The sequence below is a fragment of the Acanthopagrus latus genome, chromosome 11, assembly GCF_904848185.1.
Source record: "Acanthopagrus latus isolate v.2019 chromosome 11, fAcaLat1.1, whole genome shotgun sequence".
NCBI lineage: Eukaryota > Metazoa > Chordata > Actinopteri > Spariformes > Sparidae > Acanthopagrus > Acanthopagrus latus.
The window spans coordinates 24,142,117-24,165,200 of NC_051049.1; the positions used below are offsets into that span (position 1 = coordinate 24,142,117).

General features: G+C 42.4%; 1 protein-coding gene across 6 annotated transcripts in view; it reads right to left on the reverse strand.

Moving 5' to 3' along the window:
- LOC119029103 (collagen alpha-1(XXIV) chain) overlaps positions 1 to 20,892 on the reverse strand; it is a 95,804-nt gene extending 74,912 nt beyond the window's left edge. The window contains exons 1-3 of one of the 6 annotated variants that reach the window (XM_037115694.1): positions 20,123 to 20,892; positions 8,703 to 8,773; positions 1,767 to 3,151 (exon numbers count right to left, since the gene is read on the reverse strand). In XM_037115694.1, the coding sequence (XP_036971589.1) occupies positions 1,767 to 3,151; positions 8,703 to 8,773; positions 20,123 to 20,175 (1,509 nt within the window). In that variant the 5' untranslated portion in view covers positions 20,176 to 20,892. Of the gene's footprint in view, positions 1 to 1,766; positions 3,152 to 8,702; positions 8,774 to 9,518; positions 9,560 to 9,927; positions 10,057 to 10,308; positions 10,458 to 10,566; positions 10,991 to 20,122 lie in introns of those variants that run through there. The other 5 variants (XM_037115698.1, XM_037115693.1, XM_037115695.1 and 2 more) reach the window with 5 other exon arrangements.
- Positions 20,893 to 23,084: the final 2,192 nt, after the last annotated feature.

The window sequence follows — 23,084 nt, forward strand, 5'->3', positions numbered from 1 at the left end:
TTTTTTTAATGAAGATTCATGCATTATTCAATGATAAAGAAAGATCTTTCATACCGCTCAACTCAAAGAGTTAATGGGTTAAGTGTCATGGAAAAAAAACTCATTTTTTTGTGTAATAAACAAAAAAACGACAAAGGTGAAAGCATAACTTCTTTGGCGAAGGTAAACTCATAAGCATAAGAGCTGAGTAAAAAGAGGTCTCATTAAAGGACCGATGTGTAGGATTTAGTAGCATTTAGCAATATGGTTGCATAATGCATCCAACAACATATCCGTCTTTTTACCCCATAAAGTAACATACTGGACTTTTATGATTGGTTGGCATGTTGTGAAATGTACTTTTGCTTGTGGAAGCTGAACAACAGTCGCTTCTCAGAGCCAATGTTAGTATCAAAATGTTATCTGCTCTGGCTAGCTTGACTTTTTAGCTCATCACTTCTTTTTTGAGCTTGAGGTAACATTGCCAAACCAGTTCTTTAAATCCCTCGCCCTCCTCTGCTGCAAAGCATCCCACATTTTAACTTACATTTGAATTTGCTGCTGTTTTGGAGTAAATATTCCAAAAATGAGCTCTTATAACACGCTTCTCTTTTTACCTCGGCCTGCTCGAGCGAAGCAGCAGACAGTGGGTCTGTTCTCAAATTAATCATTAGACCAACATGCGTAACCGTTATTCTCAGCAGTTACTGGCAACTCTAACTATTATGAAAAATTGTAGACATTATCATTAAATGAGAATGTTATATGCAGTTTCTGAAATCAATACCCTGAACCCTTCACACTGGACCTTGAAGTGCTGAAACACAAATTAGTGTTCACGAAACATCTACTGAGACAAGAGGAAGTCTGTACACGTGCCAATGTACTGTCTGGTTTTGTGGCTGTAAAACTATAAAATGTTTCCCCTGAGGAAGTAACCCAGCTTGTTTTCAAGTTTAAACTAAGAGGCAATGACACAGAGTGAACCACTGACCTTCAGATAACCCAACATTCAAAAGATGCCTGCATCAAAGCGGTCAAAGTAGCCAAGACACACAAACAGTTTAAGGAACAGCTTAAAAGAACAAACTTTCTGGCTAATTTATCTGTATTATGTATGAATTGTGCTCCACTGGAAAGGGGCCTGCAGCTCAGATGGTATTGTGCTTGTAATGCTGCAGCACAATGTGCTCAGGCTCTGAGACATGAAGAAGATGCAACAACTCAGTGCTGGCAAAGCTGTGTCCCACTTACATACCCGCATGCACTTCATAACTGAGGCAGTACTATGGAAACTTGTGGATGAGTCAAGACATCTTACATGATTACAGACACTCCTAAATTTAAACAGATTAGATAGAAGCACCCGGCACATCTCACTCATGGAAACACAAGCAATACCTGAAAATCTGAACTCTGAAAGCAGGTTCAGAAGAAAAGCTAAACTGACAACCTACATACATCATGAGACTGGATGGACAGCTCATTTCTCTTGCCAGTCTACGCTTCATACGTCAGATGACTTATCGTCTTTAAAAAAGGCGTTAAACCGCCTGGCAGTGGTTCAGCAAGGGAAAGACTTGTTATTTTAACAACTTGTAGACACATGAAAAAAGAACAGCGCTTGGATATGCCATATTTTCTAAATCACTACACTGCCCCGCCCTGTGTATGTGAGGAAACCAAATTTTACATAGCACTGGATGCCTTGCATTTCAGTTTTGATCATAATACATCGTTCCACAAACCCTCATACCTGATTGTCATTCATAAATTCAGTCACTTACCGGAGGACCTGGCTCTCCTTTGGGGCCACGGAGACCATCTTCATAGTCATATAAGAAGTCTGGCTCCTCATATCCATAATCATATCCTCCCATGTCTACATCATCATAGCTGCCATCCAGATTATGCTGTTCTGAGGTGTCCACCTGATTCTCCCGGTATAAAGTGGTGCCGTTGGCCCTAAGGTGAGTCTTCATGACCTGTTGACTCTGTTGGAGCACAAAGCCAGAGTCCCTGGAGTTGGTGATGGAGTTGTTCCTGAGTCCTTCCTTCACTCGGCTTTGCCTGACAGGGGAAATCAGACCCGGCGTGGCATCTGGAGTCGGCAGGCTCCATGAGCTGCTCTCTTCCTCTGTGCTGTTTTCAGAGAGATCAGCATCTCCCTGGGGGCTACTCCCTTTTGCCAACACGTTTTTAGTAGTGGTGATAGTTGTGCTATAGGTGAGATCCATAATTGCTCGTCCATTATGGGTGGTTAGGGTAGGGTTGTCAGGCAGAAGCAAGGATGTGGTGGAGTGGGCAAAGGGCTCCAATGTGGAAATTTGGCTTTGATCCCCTAGATTAGGTTGTACTGATGGGCTCAGAGTTGAGTACTGTGTGACCAAACTAGCACGTGACAGTTTGAAAGCTGCTGTGGTTTTTATGGGGATTTGATCGGTAGCTGCTACTCCAACAAGGGACTTGGTCAAGGGGTTAGAAGGAGGGTCATTTACCTCAATATCCAAACTAGGATGTGGGGAAGGCAATCGGTAAGTGTCGGCCAGCCGGCACTGTGTTTTAAGGTAGTTGCAATAGTGCGCGGCAGCTTGGGCTGAGGGATAGATATCTAGCTGGCAGACTCGACCATTAAATGGTGCTGCTTTGGAGTTCATCCTCCCCAGAGTGAAGAGACCCCCAGAATCCCTCAGTGTCTGAGATCTCCCCAGGGTGTGCTCCCACTGCTGCACTGCCCCGCAATCCGCAAAGAAGGACACTGACCGTGCACGAACACCAACAGCAAAAGGGTGCTGCCGCCCATCTTGCCAGTTGTAGGTAAAGTAGATGGGGGCTTTTTCGGCAGTGTAGACCACCACTCTGCGTGGCAGCAGCTGAATGCCAAAACGCAGCCTGTCCCTACCATCCTTGACACTAAAAAGAAAAGCATTGTTTGCTCGCCAGGAGCTTAGGCTAACCACAACAGAAAATTCCTCCCCAATTTCCGGAAAAAGATCGCCTGCTGGAGCCTCATAGAGGGAGTTTGAGTCGAATAATACCCCGTATCCAGAAACAGGAAGATTCAAAGGTGAGGAAATAGTTGTGTGAGTAGTCAGAGGTGAGTTTGTCCTCTTGTAGGGACTGTCTGCACTGCTTTGAGGTGCAAGTCCCAGTCGATAGAGGATATCCACTCCTGCAGGACAGAAGAGACATTTGGTATGATTAACATGCAGACACAAAGGAGGTATACTTTGGTTAAATAATTTCTAAAAAACTTATCAGACAGTTTCTTTTAAGATAAATTCAACAACAAAACTTTAAATAGGTGAACAGTTTGGGGATATAAATTTAGTGATGCGGTCTTTACGCGGGTCTTTGACTTGAGCTTGGTATTTGCAGTGGATTTTGAGAAATGTGCAATAGTTTTTATTCAGATCCTTGGGAAAAATCTAGCAAATAAAATTGCAGAACCAAGAAGAAAATCATCCTTTGACGATTTTATCAGCTCTAATAATCTTGCAGCTAAGAGGTGAAACAAAATGTAATTGTAATGACAAATGCCTATGACTTTAGTTGATAAAAACAACTGTTGAGCAAGATGAAGTGAAAAATGTGCAGTGACAAAAGAATTTGCTTTTACAATTCATGGCATTTCACTTTCATTGAAGATCTGACAACAGGAAGCCACAAGACAATGCCCCCCTTTTATATTTTAAGTAAGGCTGCTGTGCTACTGTCTCACTTGTGTAAATGTGATTTGTTATTCAAGTTGCTACAGATGACCGTAAATTACCCCAGATATTATTGCATTGGTTATTTTATCATATATGCTTTATTCATCCTCCATGGTTGTTAATTCTTTATTCAAAAAAGCAAAAACAATTTACAAGGAAGACCAACTATTTTGATTATCGAATAATTGTTTCAGTTATTTTCCAAGCAAAACTGTGAAATATTTGCCGGTTCCAAAATGCTTTGAACTGTTGGGTTGGACAACATTACTTTTGGCACAAATATTAGACATTTTATAGACTAACCAGTTCATTTATTAAAAGTGATGATAAGCAGATTACTTGAAGATGAAAATAATCCCTTCAAACATCATTGCTACAAGTGAAAACAAATGTGGGACATTACGTAATCTGTCCTTGTTCAAACTACATGACTGAGGATAAAAGAAATCACTGATTAGATCTGATTAGATATTAAAGACCTACAACAGTCTCCACGTGATGCTTGTGACCCCTCCCTGTTTTCCTCCTGGAGTAAGTACAAGAAAGTCAGCTGTGGCCCAGATGAGTGGACGTGACTAGAGGGTTAAGGGGCTGAACTAGGATACAGGAAACCAGTCCGCACAGCCCTTTTGAATCATTCTGCCAACAGAGATTCATGAGAGGAGCTTTCCTCAATATGGTCCTGTCATTCTTTTCCCATGCCCACAGGTAATTTTCAAAGAACTTACTGACAGTGAGGCACAGCCAGGCAAAAACACTCTGGAGACAGAGGATGTTCAGTGCAGTCTTGGCTTTGAGCAATAAGAAAATGACAGATCACAAGGCAGGAGGGCAATGTGTCACATGTGTGACATTTGTCTCTACTGAGCAGGCAAAGTTACATAAATAAATGCATTATTGATGTGACAAATGGCAACAAGGTTACCTGACAAAAACTGTAATTGTACATGTCAACTACATCACAAATAGGAGGGACATTTTAGAAACTGACCTGATCTGTGTGAACGTGTACACACATGTGAGAAAGAGGGCAAAAGATTAAGAAGACATACACTGTCAGTCTGTGCATCGGTGAGTGTGCTAGCAGACTGAGGCAGCAGCGATATGAAAGCCTGTGATGCTTTCTAAGCCAGTGTGTTTGTGTGTACACAGGGCTCCAGGCTAACTTTATTTACTAGCAGCACAATGGCCCCTAACTGAACATTTTAGGAGCGCAATCACAAAATGTATGGGCGCACACCGCAAATTATATTGACTATATAATATAAATATATGATAATATATATTATATAATATAATAAGAAATTATTATATGTTGACTTCAATTTCACGCTGTTCTTTCTTTGCAGGCCAAGTTGGTCTTCATATTTGGTAAAGGGTAGCTCTTCCTAGCTAATGAAAAAGGCCATGATAAACTTAAATATTAATTCGGCCTCCTCAGTGCACTGATTAACAGCCTCTTGCCTTCTAAATGCAACTGACAGTGGAGCTGCATTTTCATTTTTTCACCACACTTGTGTCGTCAGACTCAGACTTATCCTCTGAGTTAGGATATGACTCTGGCACACTACTAGGCTTATCAGGGATAAAAATAAGCGTCAAGAGTTTGTTTTGCCATTGTATGCTGAAAGTAAAACCTTCTACTTCCGCGCTTGGAACAACTCTAGGACCAGCGCCCTCCGCACATTAGCCACTTACAGTGCCACTCCTCATTCCCTCCCCCTCCCCCACATATTGGCCTGCCACCTGTGATTCCAGATTCTTTAAATCGCCCCTTCCACGTGCCAGTTTGAAAAAAAGTGAAACTCTCGCCAAAAAGAAACCCAGGCTTTTTTTGCAATTGAATATGAGTCAAATCTTCGCTATTTTTAAAACACTAAGAAGGCTCGACACAACATGAAACTTTGCTCCTAGTATCACCAGGGTCTCTACACATGAACACAAGCATTGAGAACATTGAGCAAAGTTTCATGTTGTGTCAAGCCTTCTTAGTGTTTTAAAAATAGAAATTTTGATGCTGGCATACAAGTGCCCATAGCACTCCCATTGAAAATTAGCTTGACCAAAAACAAAACTATGGTAAATCTAAAAGTGCCTCTTTCATCGTAATTATGCTTTTATACGCAGGTTTGACTCATATTCAATAGCAAATAAAGCCTTGGTTGCTTTTTGCAGAGAGTTTCACTTTAAAGTAAATGTAATATAAGTTTAAACAGATTTGAAAAGGCTGCTTTTTGAGAGCATAGTGTGTTCAAGAATGCAGATGCTAAAAGAAGAGAAAAGGCCAGATCAAATTTCAGATGAGTTGCACATGTTCAGCCTTTTGACCCTTTACCTTTTTCAGGGGCTCAAATCAGGTAGGTGATGTCCAAGGCCACATGATTGAACATAACTTTAAAAATTAGATATATGGGCACTTCATACATTGTCATACAGCAAGGGTAGTCCACTAGTGTTGCTTCTGCCATAGACGTTTTTGGATAGAAAACAAGATAACCCTTTCTCAGCTGTAGTGCTTTGGGTGGACGCAGGCAAAGAGGGTAACAGAGCCAGAGAGTGAAAGTGCAATGAATAGAAATAAGACATACAGCACATCATCCTGGATGCAGTTCTGTACAGTCTCAACTCGACATCCCAGGTTGGGAGACTATCTATCTGCAGCTGATTTAAGCACACACTGAGATGTCCTTGACATTCTTAGCCTGAAGTAATGTCAGCTCGGATTCCAATTAACCTGTCTCATATGTGAAGACAAGCTGCTCTAGCTCTGTGTGCATTCCTCTTCCCCTTGTTATGATGGATTGATCCTGCTTTGAGAGGGCTCATCACACATAGATACATGGGAAAGAAGACAATGCAAGATGGAAAGGGGGTGTTTTGCTTCATCTGTGCGACAAGACGGTAGAAATGCGCATACATGTGTGGATGTGAACAAATATGTGAAGATTCATCATGAGCCTTAAACCTTAAATCAAGTGTGCATGTACACTATATGGTATTTCTGGCAGTGGTCCAGTGATATGTCACTCAACAATATGTCCTCTCAACACACTCATGTGCAGCTTGCTGAATCAAAACGTGCCTGCATTTTCTTTAGATCACTTTGACAGCAGTCTTTCTTGCTGAAATGAAGACAAGTCCTTTCAAGAAAAAGTCACATCCGGAGAAATATGGGGGACTTTACTCTAGCTGTCCCAACGGCTATGAAAAAACTAAGTTGTGCTGACTGTGCCTTGCTGGAAAAAAGATCTACTCTGCTATCAATAATCACCTCCTAACTTTTGCCCTTCTCTCTGACCTTATCTTCAGCATCTGACCAGCTAAAGGAACAGTCTCCAATACATGCTATGCATTTAACTGAGATTTCCTCCTCCTCATGTCTGACTGATTGATGTACTTTCCCAGAGTGCTAGCATGTACTTCACATACTGAATGCATGTGACATATTTAGAGTTCTTTCTGGTGGACCAGAGATGAGAGCACTGGCAGGAAAAGAGATGGGCAAACAAAATGGCAAGTAAGGTTATGGGGCTATTTTGGCTGCCTCCACATGCATGCTGTGGCCTGGAGAGCAAGAGCAGACATGTTGGGGAGAAGGTTAAAGATGAGCAAAGAAAGAGGAGCTCCTGTTTTAAGCCACTGTCCCTATGCATATCTTTAGTTTTAGTTTAATGTATGTTTAATGTACGTTTAATTAAACGTACGGCTCTGCCCTTTTCTGTGTAAAGTGTTCGACAAGCTGGACTGGACAGCAAATACGAACACTTTACACAGGAAGGCTGGGGTCCTTCAACATCTGCAAAAAACTGCTGCAGATGTTTTACCAGTCTGTGGTGGCCAGCATCCTCTTTCATGCTGTGGTTTGCTGGGGAGGAAGCAGCAAGAAGAGAGACACCAGTCGACTGCACAGGCTAGTGAGGAGAGCTGGCTCAGTAGTGGACAGAGAGCTGGACTCTCTGGTGACAGTAGCAGAAAGAAGGACCCTTGACAAACTGCTGTCCATACTGGACTCTGCACAACACCTTCACCAGGCAGAGGAGTGTGTTCAGTGGCAGACTGCTGTCCCAGCCCAGCTCCACCAACAGACTCAAAAACTTTTTCGTCCCCCTGGCCATCAGACTGTAAAACAGCTCTCAGTAAAGACAGGGAGGACAATAGATAATATACAATGGACAATTTCTACCCCTATCTGCACATCCATTTGCATAATTTCTTTTAAAGTTGTTTTTATACCCCTGTAACGCACTTTGCTATAAAAATAAACTTGCCTCGTCTTGCCCTCATTCAAGCTGTCATTTTCTGTGATCTGTGGTCTAACAGATAAATTATGTCTCCAACCTAATGTTAATGAATGTTCTGTTTTTTAATAAGCTATGTCAGCATCAAAATTAATTAAGATTAATCAGATGTATACACTTTGACATAGCACAGCATCATTATAGACAATAGTGTGTGACGAGGGGCTTTCAATGTGGAAGTTATTGTGAACAAACATTGTGATTCAGTCTACATCTCTGTGCTCAGCTATTCACTCATCCACTCACACACCAATGGAACAGCCAACAGGAGCAATGTGGGCTCAGGAACTTGACCGAGGACAATTTGACATGAACGTGGAGCCAAGGATCAAACCACAGACCTTCCGATTACTAGATTAACACTCTCAAAATTGCCAATACAAGGTATAAATCTGATGCAAGTGTTCCCTTTTACAGAGATGGGTATACTACATTAAACTCACTGGGATGATTTTATATATAGCAGCATGTGACCGGATATGGCAGAAGGGCTATAAAACTGACTGAAGCTGAGAGCTGAAACTCTAGTATTCTTATAGGTACACCGACTAAAAAACCTGATCTGCTTGATTAAGTCAGTATGCTGTCTCAGGGAGGTGCATAACACTCCCCTTCACAAAAAAAGACCAAGTGAAAGGCCTTTTTATAAAAACTGTACTACTAATTATCTTAAAGCCATCGCTTAGTTATGCATTCAAGTCCTGTTGTTTACCTTGAGCTAGGTAGTCTTCTTCTCCAGAGAGTACTGCTGAGCATACTGACAGGAGCAGGATAAAGTTCCACCTAGAGGGACAAACAAACACAAATTAATAAAAGATTAACTCATTTTAGGAGCGACCTATAAACCACAAAAATAAAGGCCTTGATTGTGTGAGGCTAACTGAGAACAGCTCATATATCATACATGCATGTGTCCACTTATTTCTTTGACAGACAGGTTGCTGTCCATCACAAAACGGGTAAAAACATACACATTCACATGTATGACTAAATTAGAAGTCGAAAGCGCCTTGGGCCTTGCAGCCTGGGATGAAAACCAAAACTCCAGGATAAAACCAAAGCAACTATGAGGGAGGGCAAATCATGACAACTGTACACACAGAGGAGCAGGGCTGGAAATTCATGCCTAGTCCTGCTGTGAGGCAACACTGCCAACAACTTGACAAACTTTTTCCCACTGAATTACAATCCTGGTAACATAGTTGATCTGACGAACTGCTGTTAAAGATGCATATGAGGTTATTTTCACTGTGTGTGAATCTCTGTCAAGGTGGAGATGTCAGTATTCTACATCTTGATTAGATAGTACCGATTAACCTGAGACCACTGAGACCTATGTGGTGACAGCCCACAGACAAGCCAACACTCAGGTCTACTATTAAATCAAAGTACTGCTCTCTTGCTGCAGTTTTGTCTCAGTTTCAAGTGTGTTATGGTGGACAAGGTTGTGGAGAGTCTGAGAAAAACAACAATGAAATGGCTCTTTCTCCATTCAGTCACTGACTGTAAGATCAGCCTTTCTGCTTACACGAAGAGAAAGAGCGTCCCCGTCATCAACGACCAATTTAGAGTCAAAGTGCTAGTGTATGCCTTGCTGACAAACAAGAGGTATGCCCCAGTTAATGTACCAGCAAATTAGCTAGGTAGATGGTAGAGAAGGCCTGTCAAAATTGTCTTCTTGTCCTAAAAGCCAGTCCAACAACAGCAACATTAGTCTAGTAAAAAAAGAGTTGTGGCCCATTGAATAGTTATCTGCCGGTGAAATGTGAGTTAAACACTGTTTGTGGGCTGCATATAACACTGGCATCATCATAATTTCATGATTGGTAGCGGACAATTATTTGAGACACTGGAGGTAGGACGTATTTCCAACCTTTGTGTACATAAGAAAGGGCAGGAATGGCCACTCAAGGCATGAATTGACTGAGGATACTCACATTACAAGGTCCCTGGCACTGAAACACCTCAAGCTCATGGAATGCAGCCGGTATATTAATGTGGAACCTACATTAGCTAATGCTAGCTGCACCTGTATATGCCAAAACGCCCACCACAAGAATAATGAAACAATATCATGAAACAATACCTACTGTTATACTATTGCCTTAAACAAGATGTGGGCCTCCCTCCTGTTATTACACAAGAACAGGTCAGAGACCATTTTATTATGAGATGACCTTGAGAAAAGACCTTAATGAGCGAGCAATAACGGACAGTTACGTCAACGGTCCACGATACAAGCTAACACTAGGCTAGCGAGTGAGGGCTGATAGACTTAAAAAAAAAACAAAAAAAACCCCTGCATTATCCTTAACTACCTTAACTGTGTCAATGTCAAACTGAGCAATGCTAACCATGGAAGCATTTGCGGACAGCTAAATTAATGCTAGCATTGTGTTAACTTCATATTAGCTATCTGGCTTTCAAACTACAGAAGGGTACACAGTGAGTAGCTAACAAATCCCCACCCTCTTCCCGAGCCTTACAAACATATTTCTAGGCACTGCCAGTCGTAATAGGTTACCCAGGGTCTTGAAATTATGATTTAGAGATTTATTTTAGGATTAGGACTGAACCTAGGTTTGCCTCCCATGGTCAGAGCGAATACGGCCCCCTGCATAACTTCAACGATGCCGCTAATTTCCGTGGGTTGTCTCATCATAATATATTACGTAACTCTATGACTAAAGGTTACTTTTGAAATAATTGGCTGCCTTTTTTAAAGTTCGACTTCTGTCAACTGTATGGTTGTGTATGGCTGTATCAGTCTCGACAGTATACTAAATTATCCTTTTAACGGTTAACCGTTGTCAGCTAGTGGTACGTAAATTATGATGCATTCCAGTGTCCTTAGGGGTCGGTATTCCCGACTTTCAATCTAGAAACGTCCCCATGCATCTGAATAGAAAGTTTGAAAATTTAGCAGCAGATTTAACAGTGAAGGGCGCTGAAAAAAGACAAAAGGAGTAGGCTCCCACCGCAAACCCTCAAAGACTAACTTTTGCTTAAGGCCTCATAACCAGATAACGTCCTCTCCATTTTGGAGATTGTTTTTATCAGTGTTCCAAGTGCAATGGAACGCACCACTATAAATATAAACTTAAGTGCATCATAAGTGTCCTTGATGAGAGTTTAATAAACACCTGGCAGCTGATTAAAAACGAGAAGGCCATCGTTAGAAAAATGTATAACATTAGCACAAAGATCTATCTACATGTTATCATATTTTTCACATTGGGCCCACATGTTATCACTGCAAATACACCATTAACATAATAAAGGGAAATATCATCACAGCTCTACAGACTAATGTATTCTGGTGTAAATTATAAATTGTATCCTGTGTAGTGTGATCAGTCATTGATAGCGAGATAACTGATAAAGAGTAAATGACTTCATTTTGTTCAACATGAACTCATACATAGGTAAATATATTCCATCTCATGAATCCTGCCATGCATGTAGGCTGCTGCCTGAAAACTTTGTGTTCATTGTCAGGGTTGGGAGGATTACTTTCAAAAAGTGTAAGTACAGTTACAAACAAGTATATAATTTGTTATTTTAGAACTGTAATCCTGTTAGTAATCTTATTTTATTGAATGTATCGGTAATCTAATTATATCTTTGTACTCTGTTGTACTCAAATTACTAGTCGATGAGTTAGTCCACAAAAAAAAATAACTCTGATATCCAAGTAATTTTTTATATCATTCTCTATCAAATGCTATTTGATTTTGGATTGCTTATTGTCCAAAACAAGCAATCTGGGGTCGAACCAATTGCCTCTGGGAATCTGTGATGTGCCTTTTTTTAGTGGGCCTTATTTTCTTTTTTTGTAGACTAAACAGTCATTCAATTCATCAGAAAAATGTGAAATCAGCCGGGGGAACATGTCAGCCCTTTAAAAGGCAACCCGATTCCTTCCTTTACGAAGGCAGTCAACTGTGACATTTTCATGTCTGAAAATATAGTCAGGCAGGGGCTGTTTCTGTGTCATGTTTTATTGTGTCCAGACGATGGTGGGTTTCGTCTCTGTGGCATAGTTGGTTAATAACAGTTTAATGGAAGCATGCCTCGGCAAAGTTATGACCACAGAGAGAGAGAAGGCCCAGCTAAGATTTGGAGAGAGAAGTGTCACGCCTGCCATTTAAGATTCATTTCTCCAGCTTGTGGAGAGCACTTTGCTTCATGGATCTCGATTTCTAAACCTCTTTTTTACTTTTTCAATAAACAGGAGGACATTATGAAATGACATATTCCATTAGAGCCACAAATACAATGAAATATTCTTGTTTTATAGCAATGCACAAACCACGTCTTCATTGTGGACAGTGTGCAGGCGTGTTTTTGCTGATTTAGTCATCCTTCGGTTTTCTCCTACGCACCTGTCGATCTTAAGGTGTGCAAAAGCTGTACTCTGAAAATACAGTAAAGTAAAAGCACAACATCTTGTTTGTGAACACTTTTCGTAGATTTTCTTTTAATTTCAAATAGTATTAATCACACAATGAGATGCTGGGACCTTTGTCTTAAACTTAAACGTAAGCACATTATGACCTTACTCTTTAATAGATCCACCGAACCACAGTCCTTTGACCCTCACTGACCCCACCTCTAGGTGGCACTGCCCACCATATAGCCAGAGGGCAGCAGTACTATGTACGAACAGTGAAAGGCCAAAGAGATGTGAGAAATCCAAGAGGAGTGTGCCTTTACTGTACGGACTGCAATGACATTTGTTTTTCCTTATTCAGACAAACTTGACATAGACAGATCATGTCAATGCTGGTTCTAAACAGGTGCATTTACGCTACATTTTTAAAAAAATGTAATTGTTCATTTTTCAATTTATGTGTGCTCAGCGTCCATCTTCTTCTCATTTTCTGTCAAAACTACAGGAGCATTAAACTGTGCACAAATCCAGCTGTAAAATAAACAGAGTGCAGAGTTGTTTGTCACACCATCCATCCACACATTTCCATACTTCAGTCCTACACTTTTTAGGTCATTCATTTGCGTCTCTATAACAGGATCATATTGTGTCATCACTGTTGGTATCCTAATGCTACGAAACTTTTTTTCTGAAATTCGACTGATTTAAAACGACTTAAAACTAAACTGAAAGAAAAGAACAGTAACTATTTTGTCAATGTGGGATATTCAGATTTTAAAATCTTTCCTTCAACAGTAGCTCGACTGTTACATCAGTCCAGTCACATCATCGCTTTTCTCCTACAACTGTAACCCTGAGCATAGTTTGCAGAGCATTTATCATGAAAGCTTCAAAGCGTACTCTGTACATTTAAAGCAAATCAATCACATCGACAGCCCTGCCCACAGAGACAGCTGCGGACACAACCTTCTGTGGCTTCTGGCAACTGGATGATTTTCGACACAGTGTGGTGGTAGCACAAAAGACACGAGGAGACGGTAGCCCCGCTCTTTTAATATGAGCTTACGTAAGACTACCAAAAAGGGTACTATCAATCACAGGCTGCTGTCACACCTGAAACCTTCTGGCTTATTATGTGAGCGTAATGGCTAGAAATAGTGTGATAGCTTCATGGTCTTTGAGGACCAGATTAACCCGGCAAAGAAGCCACCAGTGTTTATGTGGCCCTGTTTAATGGATCACCACAGACAGGCAGCCATGTTTGTTTTCCCGGGGCAATGTGGCCCTGCAGACTGGAGAGAAAGAAAAGAGAAAACAGAGAGGAGAGGAATGACTCTAAGTAGAAACACTATGAGCTGTGCCCGTCACCTGCTCCCCATCGGGAAAGTGGTGCGACATTCCTCTGTTGGGACACAGATTTATCCCCGAAGCAGGAAAAAGCAAGAGAGGAAAACAAAGAGGGTAATATATCGTAACAGCCGCTCATCTGCTGAGAGGATAAATCTGAAATGTATAAAGCCAACAAGTGGCTGGTTCTGCTTAAAGGTTGGCGGCGTTTAAAAGTAGACCAAAAAGGAAAAAGAAAAAACTAAATATAACACTGAACATTCCCTTTTGGAGCGTCGACTGTGGCCATCTGATGCTGATTCGGACAGCCTTTTTCTGCCTGTCTGTCACACAGTCTCCCTGTTCAGGGCTATTTAAGGCATCGCTGAGGCTCTGCCACCAAGCAGACGCAGGTCACCGCTTCAAGACATCTACAGTGACGCAAGAGCAAGTGGTGGGAATTTTCTGGCACCTTAACCCGACCATTTGTCAACTTTCCGTCGTCAGCTGTTGGACTTTTACGGATCTTATTATTACTTTTGACATTTTGCAAGATTATTTTTTTTTTATTGTTATAAAGACTTCGACTCACAGCCAGGCTACATGCAGAGCCACTGCTTTCACCACTTCTTGGGGCGGCACACTATGACATGCTTTCCAGTCGTCGCAGTTAATGGAAAAGACTGGCGAAAGCAAGACAAAGCTCCCCAAACACTGCTCTGTTGACTGAGGGAAATACCACTATGTGGGGAGTGGGTGTCATGTCAAGACTATAAATAATCACAACTTAAAACTCCCCTCTGCAATGAATCATTCCAGAAGTAACAGATCTTGCCTTTCTCCCCTCAAAATTAGCTTGGATCCCTAACAATGGTTCATTCAACTGACGGAAAAGAGGCTGAGAGAGGCGAGTGGAGAGTGCTCGATTTGACTTGGCAAATAGGAGCGAACTCACTCAAGCTCTGTTTACAGTCCTCATGAGGGAAGGGAAACAATTTTCTTACGTTCAGCACTGATGTCTGTTAGGGGGTCACTTTGTGCGCCGTGACATTCACGGTATATTGTTTACAAGTCTAATTTGGCAGGCCACTTACCAAATCCATTAGCAGCAACAGTGCATGCAAAGCTGTTAATCTACCCATACAGCTCTGAAATGTTTAACTTAAACAGAAAGGAAGGGATACCAGCGAAACTGCTGTTGACATGTGCGGGGTAAAAAAAAAATCGTGCACAAGGCCAACAGCTGCTCTTCTCCGCTTTGGTGGAAATGTTCTTTGATTTGTAAGGACATGTTGGGCCATCTGAAAGAAAAAAGCCTCGACTGCCCCGTCTCTTTCCATCCCTTCTGTTGACTTTGAAAAGATTATTTCCCTCAGAATATCACAGCAGTAGATTCAGCCCTCGTTCGAAGTACTCCACATGGAGTCATTACTCAGAAAATTGAGGTTTATAGAGCTTGACCTTGTAGCATTTGTCTAAACTCCACAGTTATATGCCCCCTTTGCTTAAGTGTGGCTGCGCTGAGCCCAAGTTCTTTTTTAAATAGAGTGGAGCTCAAAACAGGGGGAAGGCAGTAACTCATGACGTGAGTCACTTTGCCAAGACATCAAGATTCTGTAAAATGCCCGGAATTTAAAGCAAATACCTGTTCAACCATGTTGGAGACAATGCGGGAAACAAATGCAGTCCATTCACACATGCTTTTGGCTTTACGCTGCACCTAGACCATGTTTAGACGTTTACTTGGGATACCTCATAGGAGATACTGTGTTGTTAAGAAAAGACAAGAGAATTTGATGAAAATCTTGTTGGCAGCTTGAAAGAAGGCCATTCCAAAGAGACGGTATGAAGCTGAACCAACCAACATCAGACGAATGGCTGAAACCGTATGATATGGAACAGTGAACTGAGAGGATGAGAACTCAGAAGGAGCAATCTGGAGAGAAATGGGGAAAATGGACAGTGTTTACATATCAATGACAAGACGGAGACATGGCCCTTTCATTTGTTTCTGTTCTGTAAGCTTGTGCGTTTTTTTTGTGGTTGTTTCTCTCTTCCCTATTTCGTTCGTGGCCCTTTCCAGTAATGGACACACATTAAAAATGAAGTATTAAAATCAAAAATTAAAAATTACATCCATCACATATGCAGCAGATCCCTCATTTTTCAAAGGTCAGGCATCACACGCACACCCACACACAAACATGCACACAGGCACACAGGCAGCAACACACACAAACTCACAAAATGAATGTGTGAAGCAGGTTTCTCGCTAATCAGGTGTTCTCTTCCTGCATGCTTCACTTCTCAATCTCCACCAACACATTCCTGGACATGAGCAAGTAACTGATCCGCGGCCAATGTCTGGTCCTACTGGCCGTGTTTCAGCTTTAGCACCTGTGTGCTGATCATAATTACTTCATTATGGAAGCACTAAGTGCGCTTGTCTTGTTCTCAAGTCCAAATTGCCTTCAGCAAAAAAAAAAAAACCCTAAAAAATTAGCAGGTCAACAAGTTTCCAGTGTTCAATCGCCTTCTTGAAATACTTTCCAGATCTGATGCATTTACAAAGAACCCCAGGCTTAAAACTGTAAATCTGAATCTCATTTTCTAAGACTAGAATGTTATTTCCGGATGCTTCTTCTTTGACAAAGAGCCAAGCGTGGTGCATGTTTGTGCTCACTCCGAAGGGTGACTGGAGTCAAGAGGTCACCACAGACCAGAGTAAAGATTGACTCAGTCCACAAGACAGCGAGCAGACAAAGGGCTGTGAGTAAACTTCCATTGGCCTTTATTGGTTTGCCCTTTTCCTGTTGCAGGAGGACCTGCAGATGTTAGGAGGGTAAAATACACTCACTCACACTGGCAGGCCTGAATACCCTCAGCCGCCGGTGTGGAGGAGGCGAGTATACTGCAACAAGAAGGCGGTGAGGCTGTGATCCCACCATGCAGCACTTTTCAGGAGTAATCAGGCTTACAGCGGAGAATACGCTGAGGTTACTCCTTTTTGGGATTCTTTTTCAGTCAGTTTCACAGCTGTGATCATTACAGGGTTAGTTCAAGTTTCTATTCTATCATCCTGGGAAACCTGGGCACTGTTTTCTAATCAGGAGGCTTTGCGATTGAGTTTTTATATCAGTCAAAGTCTGTTTTTCAATGACAAATACCTCTTAGTCACTTCCATTATCATAGGGTGATGACGTATGATTAAGTGGCAGAGTTCTCGGCAGAAACAGACACAATTGAAGCTAGCTTTGCTCGCAGTCTTTTTTTTTTTTATTGTGTGTACTGCTCCTTTAAGCATCACCTTCTTGCCCACTACATGAATATGATTGAACTGAGCTTATGCCTCATCTGGACCAAAAATTAAAAGTCAAAATTCCAAATATGATGAGCTACCAAGTGATTCTTCGACTGGATTGTATTTACTAGGAAAGGCAGCTGGATTCACAAGATCGTGTGATCATATAATCTTGCTGAATGCATCTCATTTTTATCTTCAGCCACCCGCTTGTGGCCGAACAACCGATCGCTTCCTCCTGGCGCTCTCCTACTGTTGATCTGATTGGCCAAGTGTCTGCCCTTTTCCACCGAAGAACACTGTGTAACACATGTAAACAGCCAGCAAAACAAGAGATTAGAGGCCGTGTTAAAGGTAATTACAGTCAGTGAGGTGGCGAGCTACAGTCTCTGTAATGTCTGGAGGAGCTGAACAGTAATGATGCGTTACATGGAAAACACTGACCACCAGCTTCACAGTAGACTTGTTCTTGGCCCAGTCAAATTAAAAAATAGCGAGTATACTGATATTCACATCCTGATGTAAATATAACCTAGGGGTTGACTGATATGGCCTTTCCAGCACCTATACGGATACTGATAATTAGAAATCAAGGAGACTGAAAACCGGGTCTGATATTCATTTCCAACCAGTGATGAAATAAACCTGAGTACAATTTACTTAAGTGTTGTTCTTGAGTACAAATTTGAAGTACTTTCCTTTCTCTGCTACATTATACTTCCTCTGCACTTCAATTATGTGATGCATGCAGCTACCAGTTACTTTTTCAGATAATTCAGTGTTTACAGACTATAGATTGTGACATGTTGGCAATCTGACATTGTTGTGGGTGAGACATTGTGTTAGAGGATGAAACATCAGAGCCAAAGTAGCACATTTTAAAAACAAGTTTATTTCATTGGCAATCGACCAGAAAATGATCAAAACCACAATAACCAACCAGAGCTGATTGGTAATACCCCTAATATGATCTACCTGTAGTCCACATTTAGTAAATCTGAATCCCCATCATCAGTAGAGTACCCTCCTCAGAATAACAGAGAAACAAGGTATCCAACATCTTTGGGCCCAGACACCACAAACCACATCAGAGAACTAGCGGTAACAAAGGCTGATGGCCAACGACCTTTTACGTACTACGTAAAGCTGGCACCACTCTTGCTAATGTAGCCACTTCTTATCAAGAATATGTCCCACAAATGGCACTGGCGAAGAGATGGGGGTGAATGATAAGGTGAAACTGTGCTTAATTGGTGACACCATGCATGCTACAGCAACAGGCTCCAGGGGCCCCCCCTCACTTAGCTGCACAGCCAATCACCACCGGGCTTCGCCAATGATTCTACATACCTAAGAAGCCACAGACAAGGGCCAACTAGTGACAACAGGACAAACCATGAAAGTGGTGCCAGTGACACTCACCAGTGCTCCTATATTTAAAGCACAGGTGCACCATGCGAGTGTCATTTAGTGCCATCATGTCAAAAATGAATGTGTGTTATCGTGTATTATCCAAGGCAGCCACAGGTACTAAGAATAACCTGGTTCCAGTTATTACTTCTAGCCAACTCTGTGTCAGGCATAAACAACGCCCACCTCATTAAGACATCCTAAGTCACATTTCACCAGCAGTTAGTCTGGACCTCCTCCCCCATACTGCCCATCTCCACTAATTTCCTGAAAAAACGTGTATCATCATCTTATAACTGAATGCTGTGTAGAGGAGGCGGCATGCTCTCAGTCAAGTGTACAGTATGTGAGTCCCTGCAGCTATACAGCCCAACCGCTGCCAGTGACGGAGCAGCAATTCCTGCAACAGTGGGTGATTGTCTGGAGCTCAGGAGCCAGTTAACCACTGATGCATACACACTAACTCTCCCAGTGAATTCAAGGGAGACCACACTTGTTCTCAGTCAGCTCCGTTCTTCCATAAGGCTCTCATTTTCACCCTCAAGGAAAAAAGAAGAAGAAGAAGAAGACAAAGAAGAAGAAGAAGAAGAAGAAGAAGAAGAGGAGCTCTTCAGGTCCACTTTGTTCTCCATGGAGAAAACACCATCAGTAGAGAACAACAGAATGCATTGTGAGCTCGGCTCTTTTTAGATGTTATCTGCAAGGGATTCATAATAGAGTACAGACAGCTTGGACTCACTTCTGATAGAAGAAAATACACTTCCTGCGAGGTAAAGCCTATGGAGGGGTGCACATTTCTGCCAGCCACAGTCCCAGATGAATGTAACAGGACAACAAAACCTGCATGCAGGATGTCAATAATAAACACTTCTATGAGGAATTTAGTTTAAAGGTCTTTTTACATATGTTTATATATAAAAAGATATGAGTCACTCTGATGCTTAGAACAACATGAAGTATAACGTGAATTTATCACTACTGACATGCTGAATAAGCATCATTGTTTCCAAGCCATCCTCTCTCTACACACAAGTGTTTATTTCCATGCTTATTGTAGCTGTGTGAGTGACAAGAAAAGAAAAGAAAAGAAAAGAAAAGAAAAGAAAAGAAAAGAAAAGAAAAGAAAAGAAAAGAAGGGGCTTCAGCAGTGGCCCACATGCTGTTCATGTTATACCGCTGGAGATCCCAGGCAGCATGTTCATATGGCGAGTTCAAAGCCAAGACTGCACTCACCGCTGCTGAGTTGTCAGCTGCGTTTATCGAGATCAAACAGGAATAAACAGAAAACGTTCACCGGAAAAACATTCACAACATGCAGGGAGAGGTGAGCTGAGCTGAGCTGAGGCAGTCTGTCCAGCTGCAGCTGTTTGTATGATTATTATGCAGAAGTAAAGAATGCAAAGTCAACATGAACAAAGGAATCGAACTGAAAACACCCTCAACAATAACAGAGACGAGGTATTCTGATAGTGAACTCTTAGTGTTTGTCATGGCTACCCAAGTACAGCAGGCTGACAGGCACGTTCTGCTGGCTGAAACTTGCAGCTGCAGGGACAAACCAAGTCAGGGAAAGATGCCAATGATCCAGGACGCAAATGTGAGCCCCCCGTTTCCATTGCAGATGAAAATCAGTCCAGGGGTCAGTTTGAATGCACATGGGTAGCCTAACATCTGGATACTGTTGAACAAAATGCCAACTTACGTTGCTGCCGCGGAAACGTGTCCACTCCTTGTCCGTTGAGCTCCTAAATGCATTTGTATGCATTTGTCCAGGCAGCAGAGATCTGGGTGAAAACAGAATCACACTCAAGGGGATACCTGCTCATGGGCTCAGCCTTTGGCGACGGCCAAAGGAAGCGTGAGAGTGGACGTTGGAGTAATGCCACCTCAGAGTTTCCTCATCGTACTGCAGCCCGGAGGAGAGACCTCTCCAACTCGTTCAAACGTGAGCTCGTCAGATCCTCTGCGCTCTGCGGCGCGCAGTGGCCAGGCTCTCTCTATCCAAAGTGGAGACGCGCAACAGTTGCATAGGAAGGAGGAGAGGAAAAAAAGAAAAAAGTTTGCTCGGAGAGGAGCTAGTCAGACTGCTGCGGTGTGAACTCGACCGCTGTGCGGGACACAGAGAGGGAGGTGGAAGCTCAGAGCTCTCCAACACAACAGCGGATCCAGCTCTGCTCTGCTCTGCTCTGCTCTGCTCTGCGCGGCTGTACCTCCGGGCGGTGCTTTCTGCTATGTGCCTTGACTTGCACTGATGCAAGGGGACCCGTCTTCACCCCGACACAACTCCTACCAGCTGGTGGTGTTGGATTTCACCAGGAACAGACTCGTGACATCACGGATAGAGCCATAGTTTGGCTTGTGCTCATCAGTGCCCTTTGTCTCCTCTGACTTCTTGTATGAGCCTCCAGCGGGTGCATGCATGTTTACTGTAAAGCCAGCGGGGTGGAGGGCTCGATCTGCTCGTAAAAAAAACAGAGGAGCATAAACTGGCCTGCAAAGACGCGCGCACGCCCACACACACACACACACACACACACACACACACACACACACACACACACACACACACACACCAAGACTGAAATAATGCCAGAGAAAAATAGACTGGCCAAGCTGACAAGCAAATCTGCCAGGTGCTGCTGCAGCTCAAGGCTCTGTTGTTCTGGCATTGTGGCAACATGAGGAAACTCCTATCAGGACTAGTTTACAACAATTTACTGCTGGATAAGAACGGTCTCTGCTCACATGTTCCTCCTAACTGCACATCTCTGTGAGGTTATTTCCTCAGCAGTGGAGTGGAGTACCCATGTTGCTCTTCAGCAACACTGCAAATATGAATCCGAGCCTCACATGTACTTGGCATTATTTATTTAAGGCCACAAGAACCAGTGAGAAACTCTCTCAGTGTCAACAGAGCAATGGATGACATGTAATCTGGATTATTTTTGTAGATCACCGAAAGTAGTAACTGTAGTCAAACCAGATTATAGTTGAAAAAAAAGCATAACTTTATCACATTTTTAATTAAACCTTAAAAATATGTTGTTTTTTTTTAAACAGCATCCCACGTGTTGAATACACCCAGTGCACCTGTAGTGTGTGCCAGTAATGTCTTTGTGACGGTAATGTGAATTGGCCAAATGCAAATGCTGAATATGCAAATTAATATTTTCTAGACGTTTAAAGGATGAGTTCACCCAAAAATGAAAAAGTAATGCTCACCCTCATAATGACAGAAAGACAAGTGAAGTTTCTCAGTCCATTTCAAACATTTCTGGAGTGTCACAGCAAAATGGGGAAGCCACTGGCTGAAAAGACGCAATTTACAACTGCGACACGTGGTCGAGCTCGTGCACCCACTTCAGACAGGGTTTGAAGAATGAAGAGTTTGGCATAAAAAAAGGGGGGGGAAGTGAATATGTCATCTTTTCACATCACTCTGGGATCTCGAGATTCTGAAGACTTAAATTACACTGAACAAACTTGTTTGGAGCCATTTTGTGATTTTCTTTTCCCAGGTTTTTTTTTTTATTTGTTTGTTTTTTAAATGACATTTTTAAAACAGGTCTCCATCTACAGTGGTTGCTGCAGTGATGTTTTGCTATGAGGCTCCAGAAATGTTTTGTGGACTTACGAAAAAACTTCCCCAAATTTCCCATCTGCATCATAGTGAGGAGATAAAGACCGAATTTTCATTTTTGGGTGATTTTACCCTTTAAAGAGAAAATGCAATATTTGTGTGCACTTTCTTCGAACAAGGTTTTGAAGCAGTCCAAAAGCATTCAGATAACATTTCATGGATGCAAAAAATTCTATGTAACATGTATTGGGTAAATGTGTACATTTACAACCCTGGAAAAGGATGCAGCAGTATACGTTTGCACGGTGCAGTCCAGAGGTATGAGGCGTTGCTTTATGCGATACAACCCATTTGCATTCTGGTCTTTATCTCCTTTGGCAGGCATCCCAAATAATTACCTTTCAGCGGGGCTTCTCCTGACTGCATTTTTCACTCACATACAGTTATCAACAATTATGTGGCAGACCACCATCTGACAGGTCTGACAGTCCGGATGATGAATGCCCGTGTAGTTTGAGGGGATCGGATTCTGGATTTACACAAACACAGATTTATTAGGTGTGTAAGCCCTTGCAGTGTTTATCATAAAACATTTCTGCTCTGGCACTGATTATCGCTGGAAATAACCCTTCTTTGTTCCTGTGTAACCTGAACACACGCACACATCGGCCCCCCTGCCCCTTGAAAGCAACACCGTCTCTTTTTCTTTATCTCGCTCATCAATTTTCCAAACAAACAAGCTTTAACCTACTTCCACCATTCCCCCGATCAAGGTTAACCCATTAACCCAGAACAAACAGACCTCTGTGGGTCCCCAGGCTTCCCGTGCCTCCCCCCCTCAACACACCCCAGCATCCTCCTCCAGACGTCCCGGTCTGTCCGCAGCCTCCCTCACCCCGGCCTGGATGGAGGGGGAGTCCATATGGTTTGCAGTTTAGGGAACTGGGGGCGACGCCACTCGGAGACGGAGCAGTTCCTGCCTCTAATCCCAGGTGGAGAGCACAGGCCTTCTTAACCTGGAGACAGCTGCAGGACAGTTACAGTGAGCAGCCCCGATGCCCAAACAAGGAGTCATGTAGGAGAG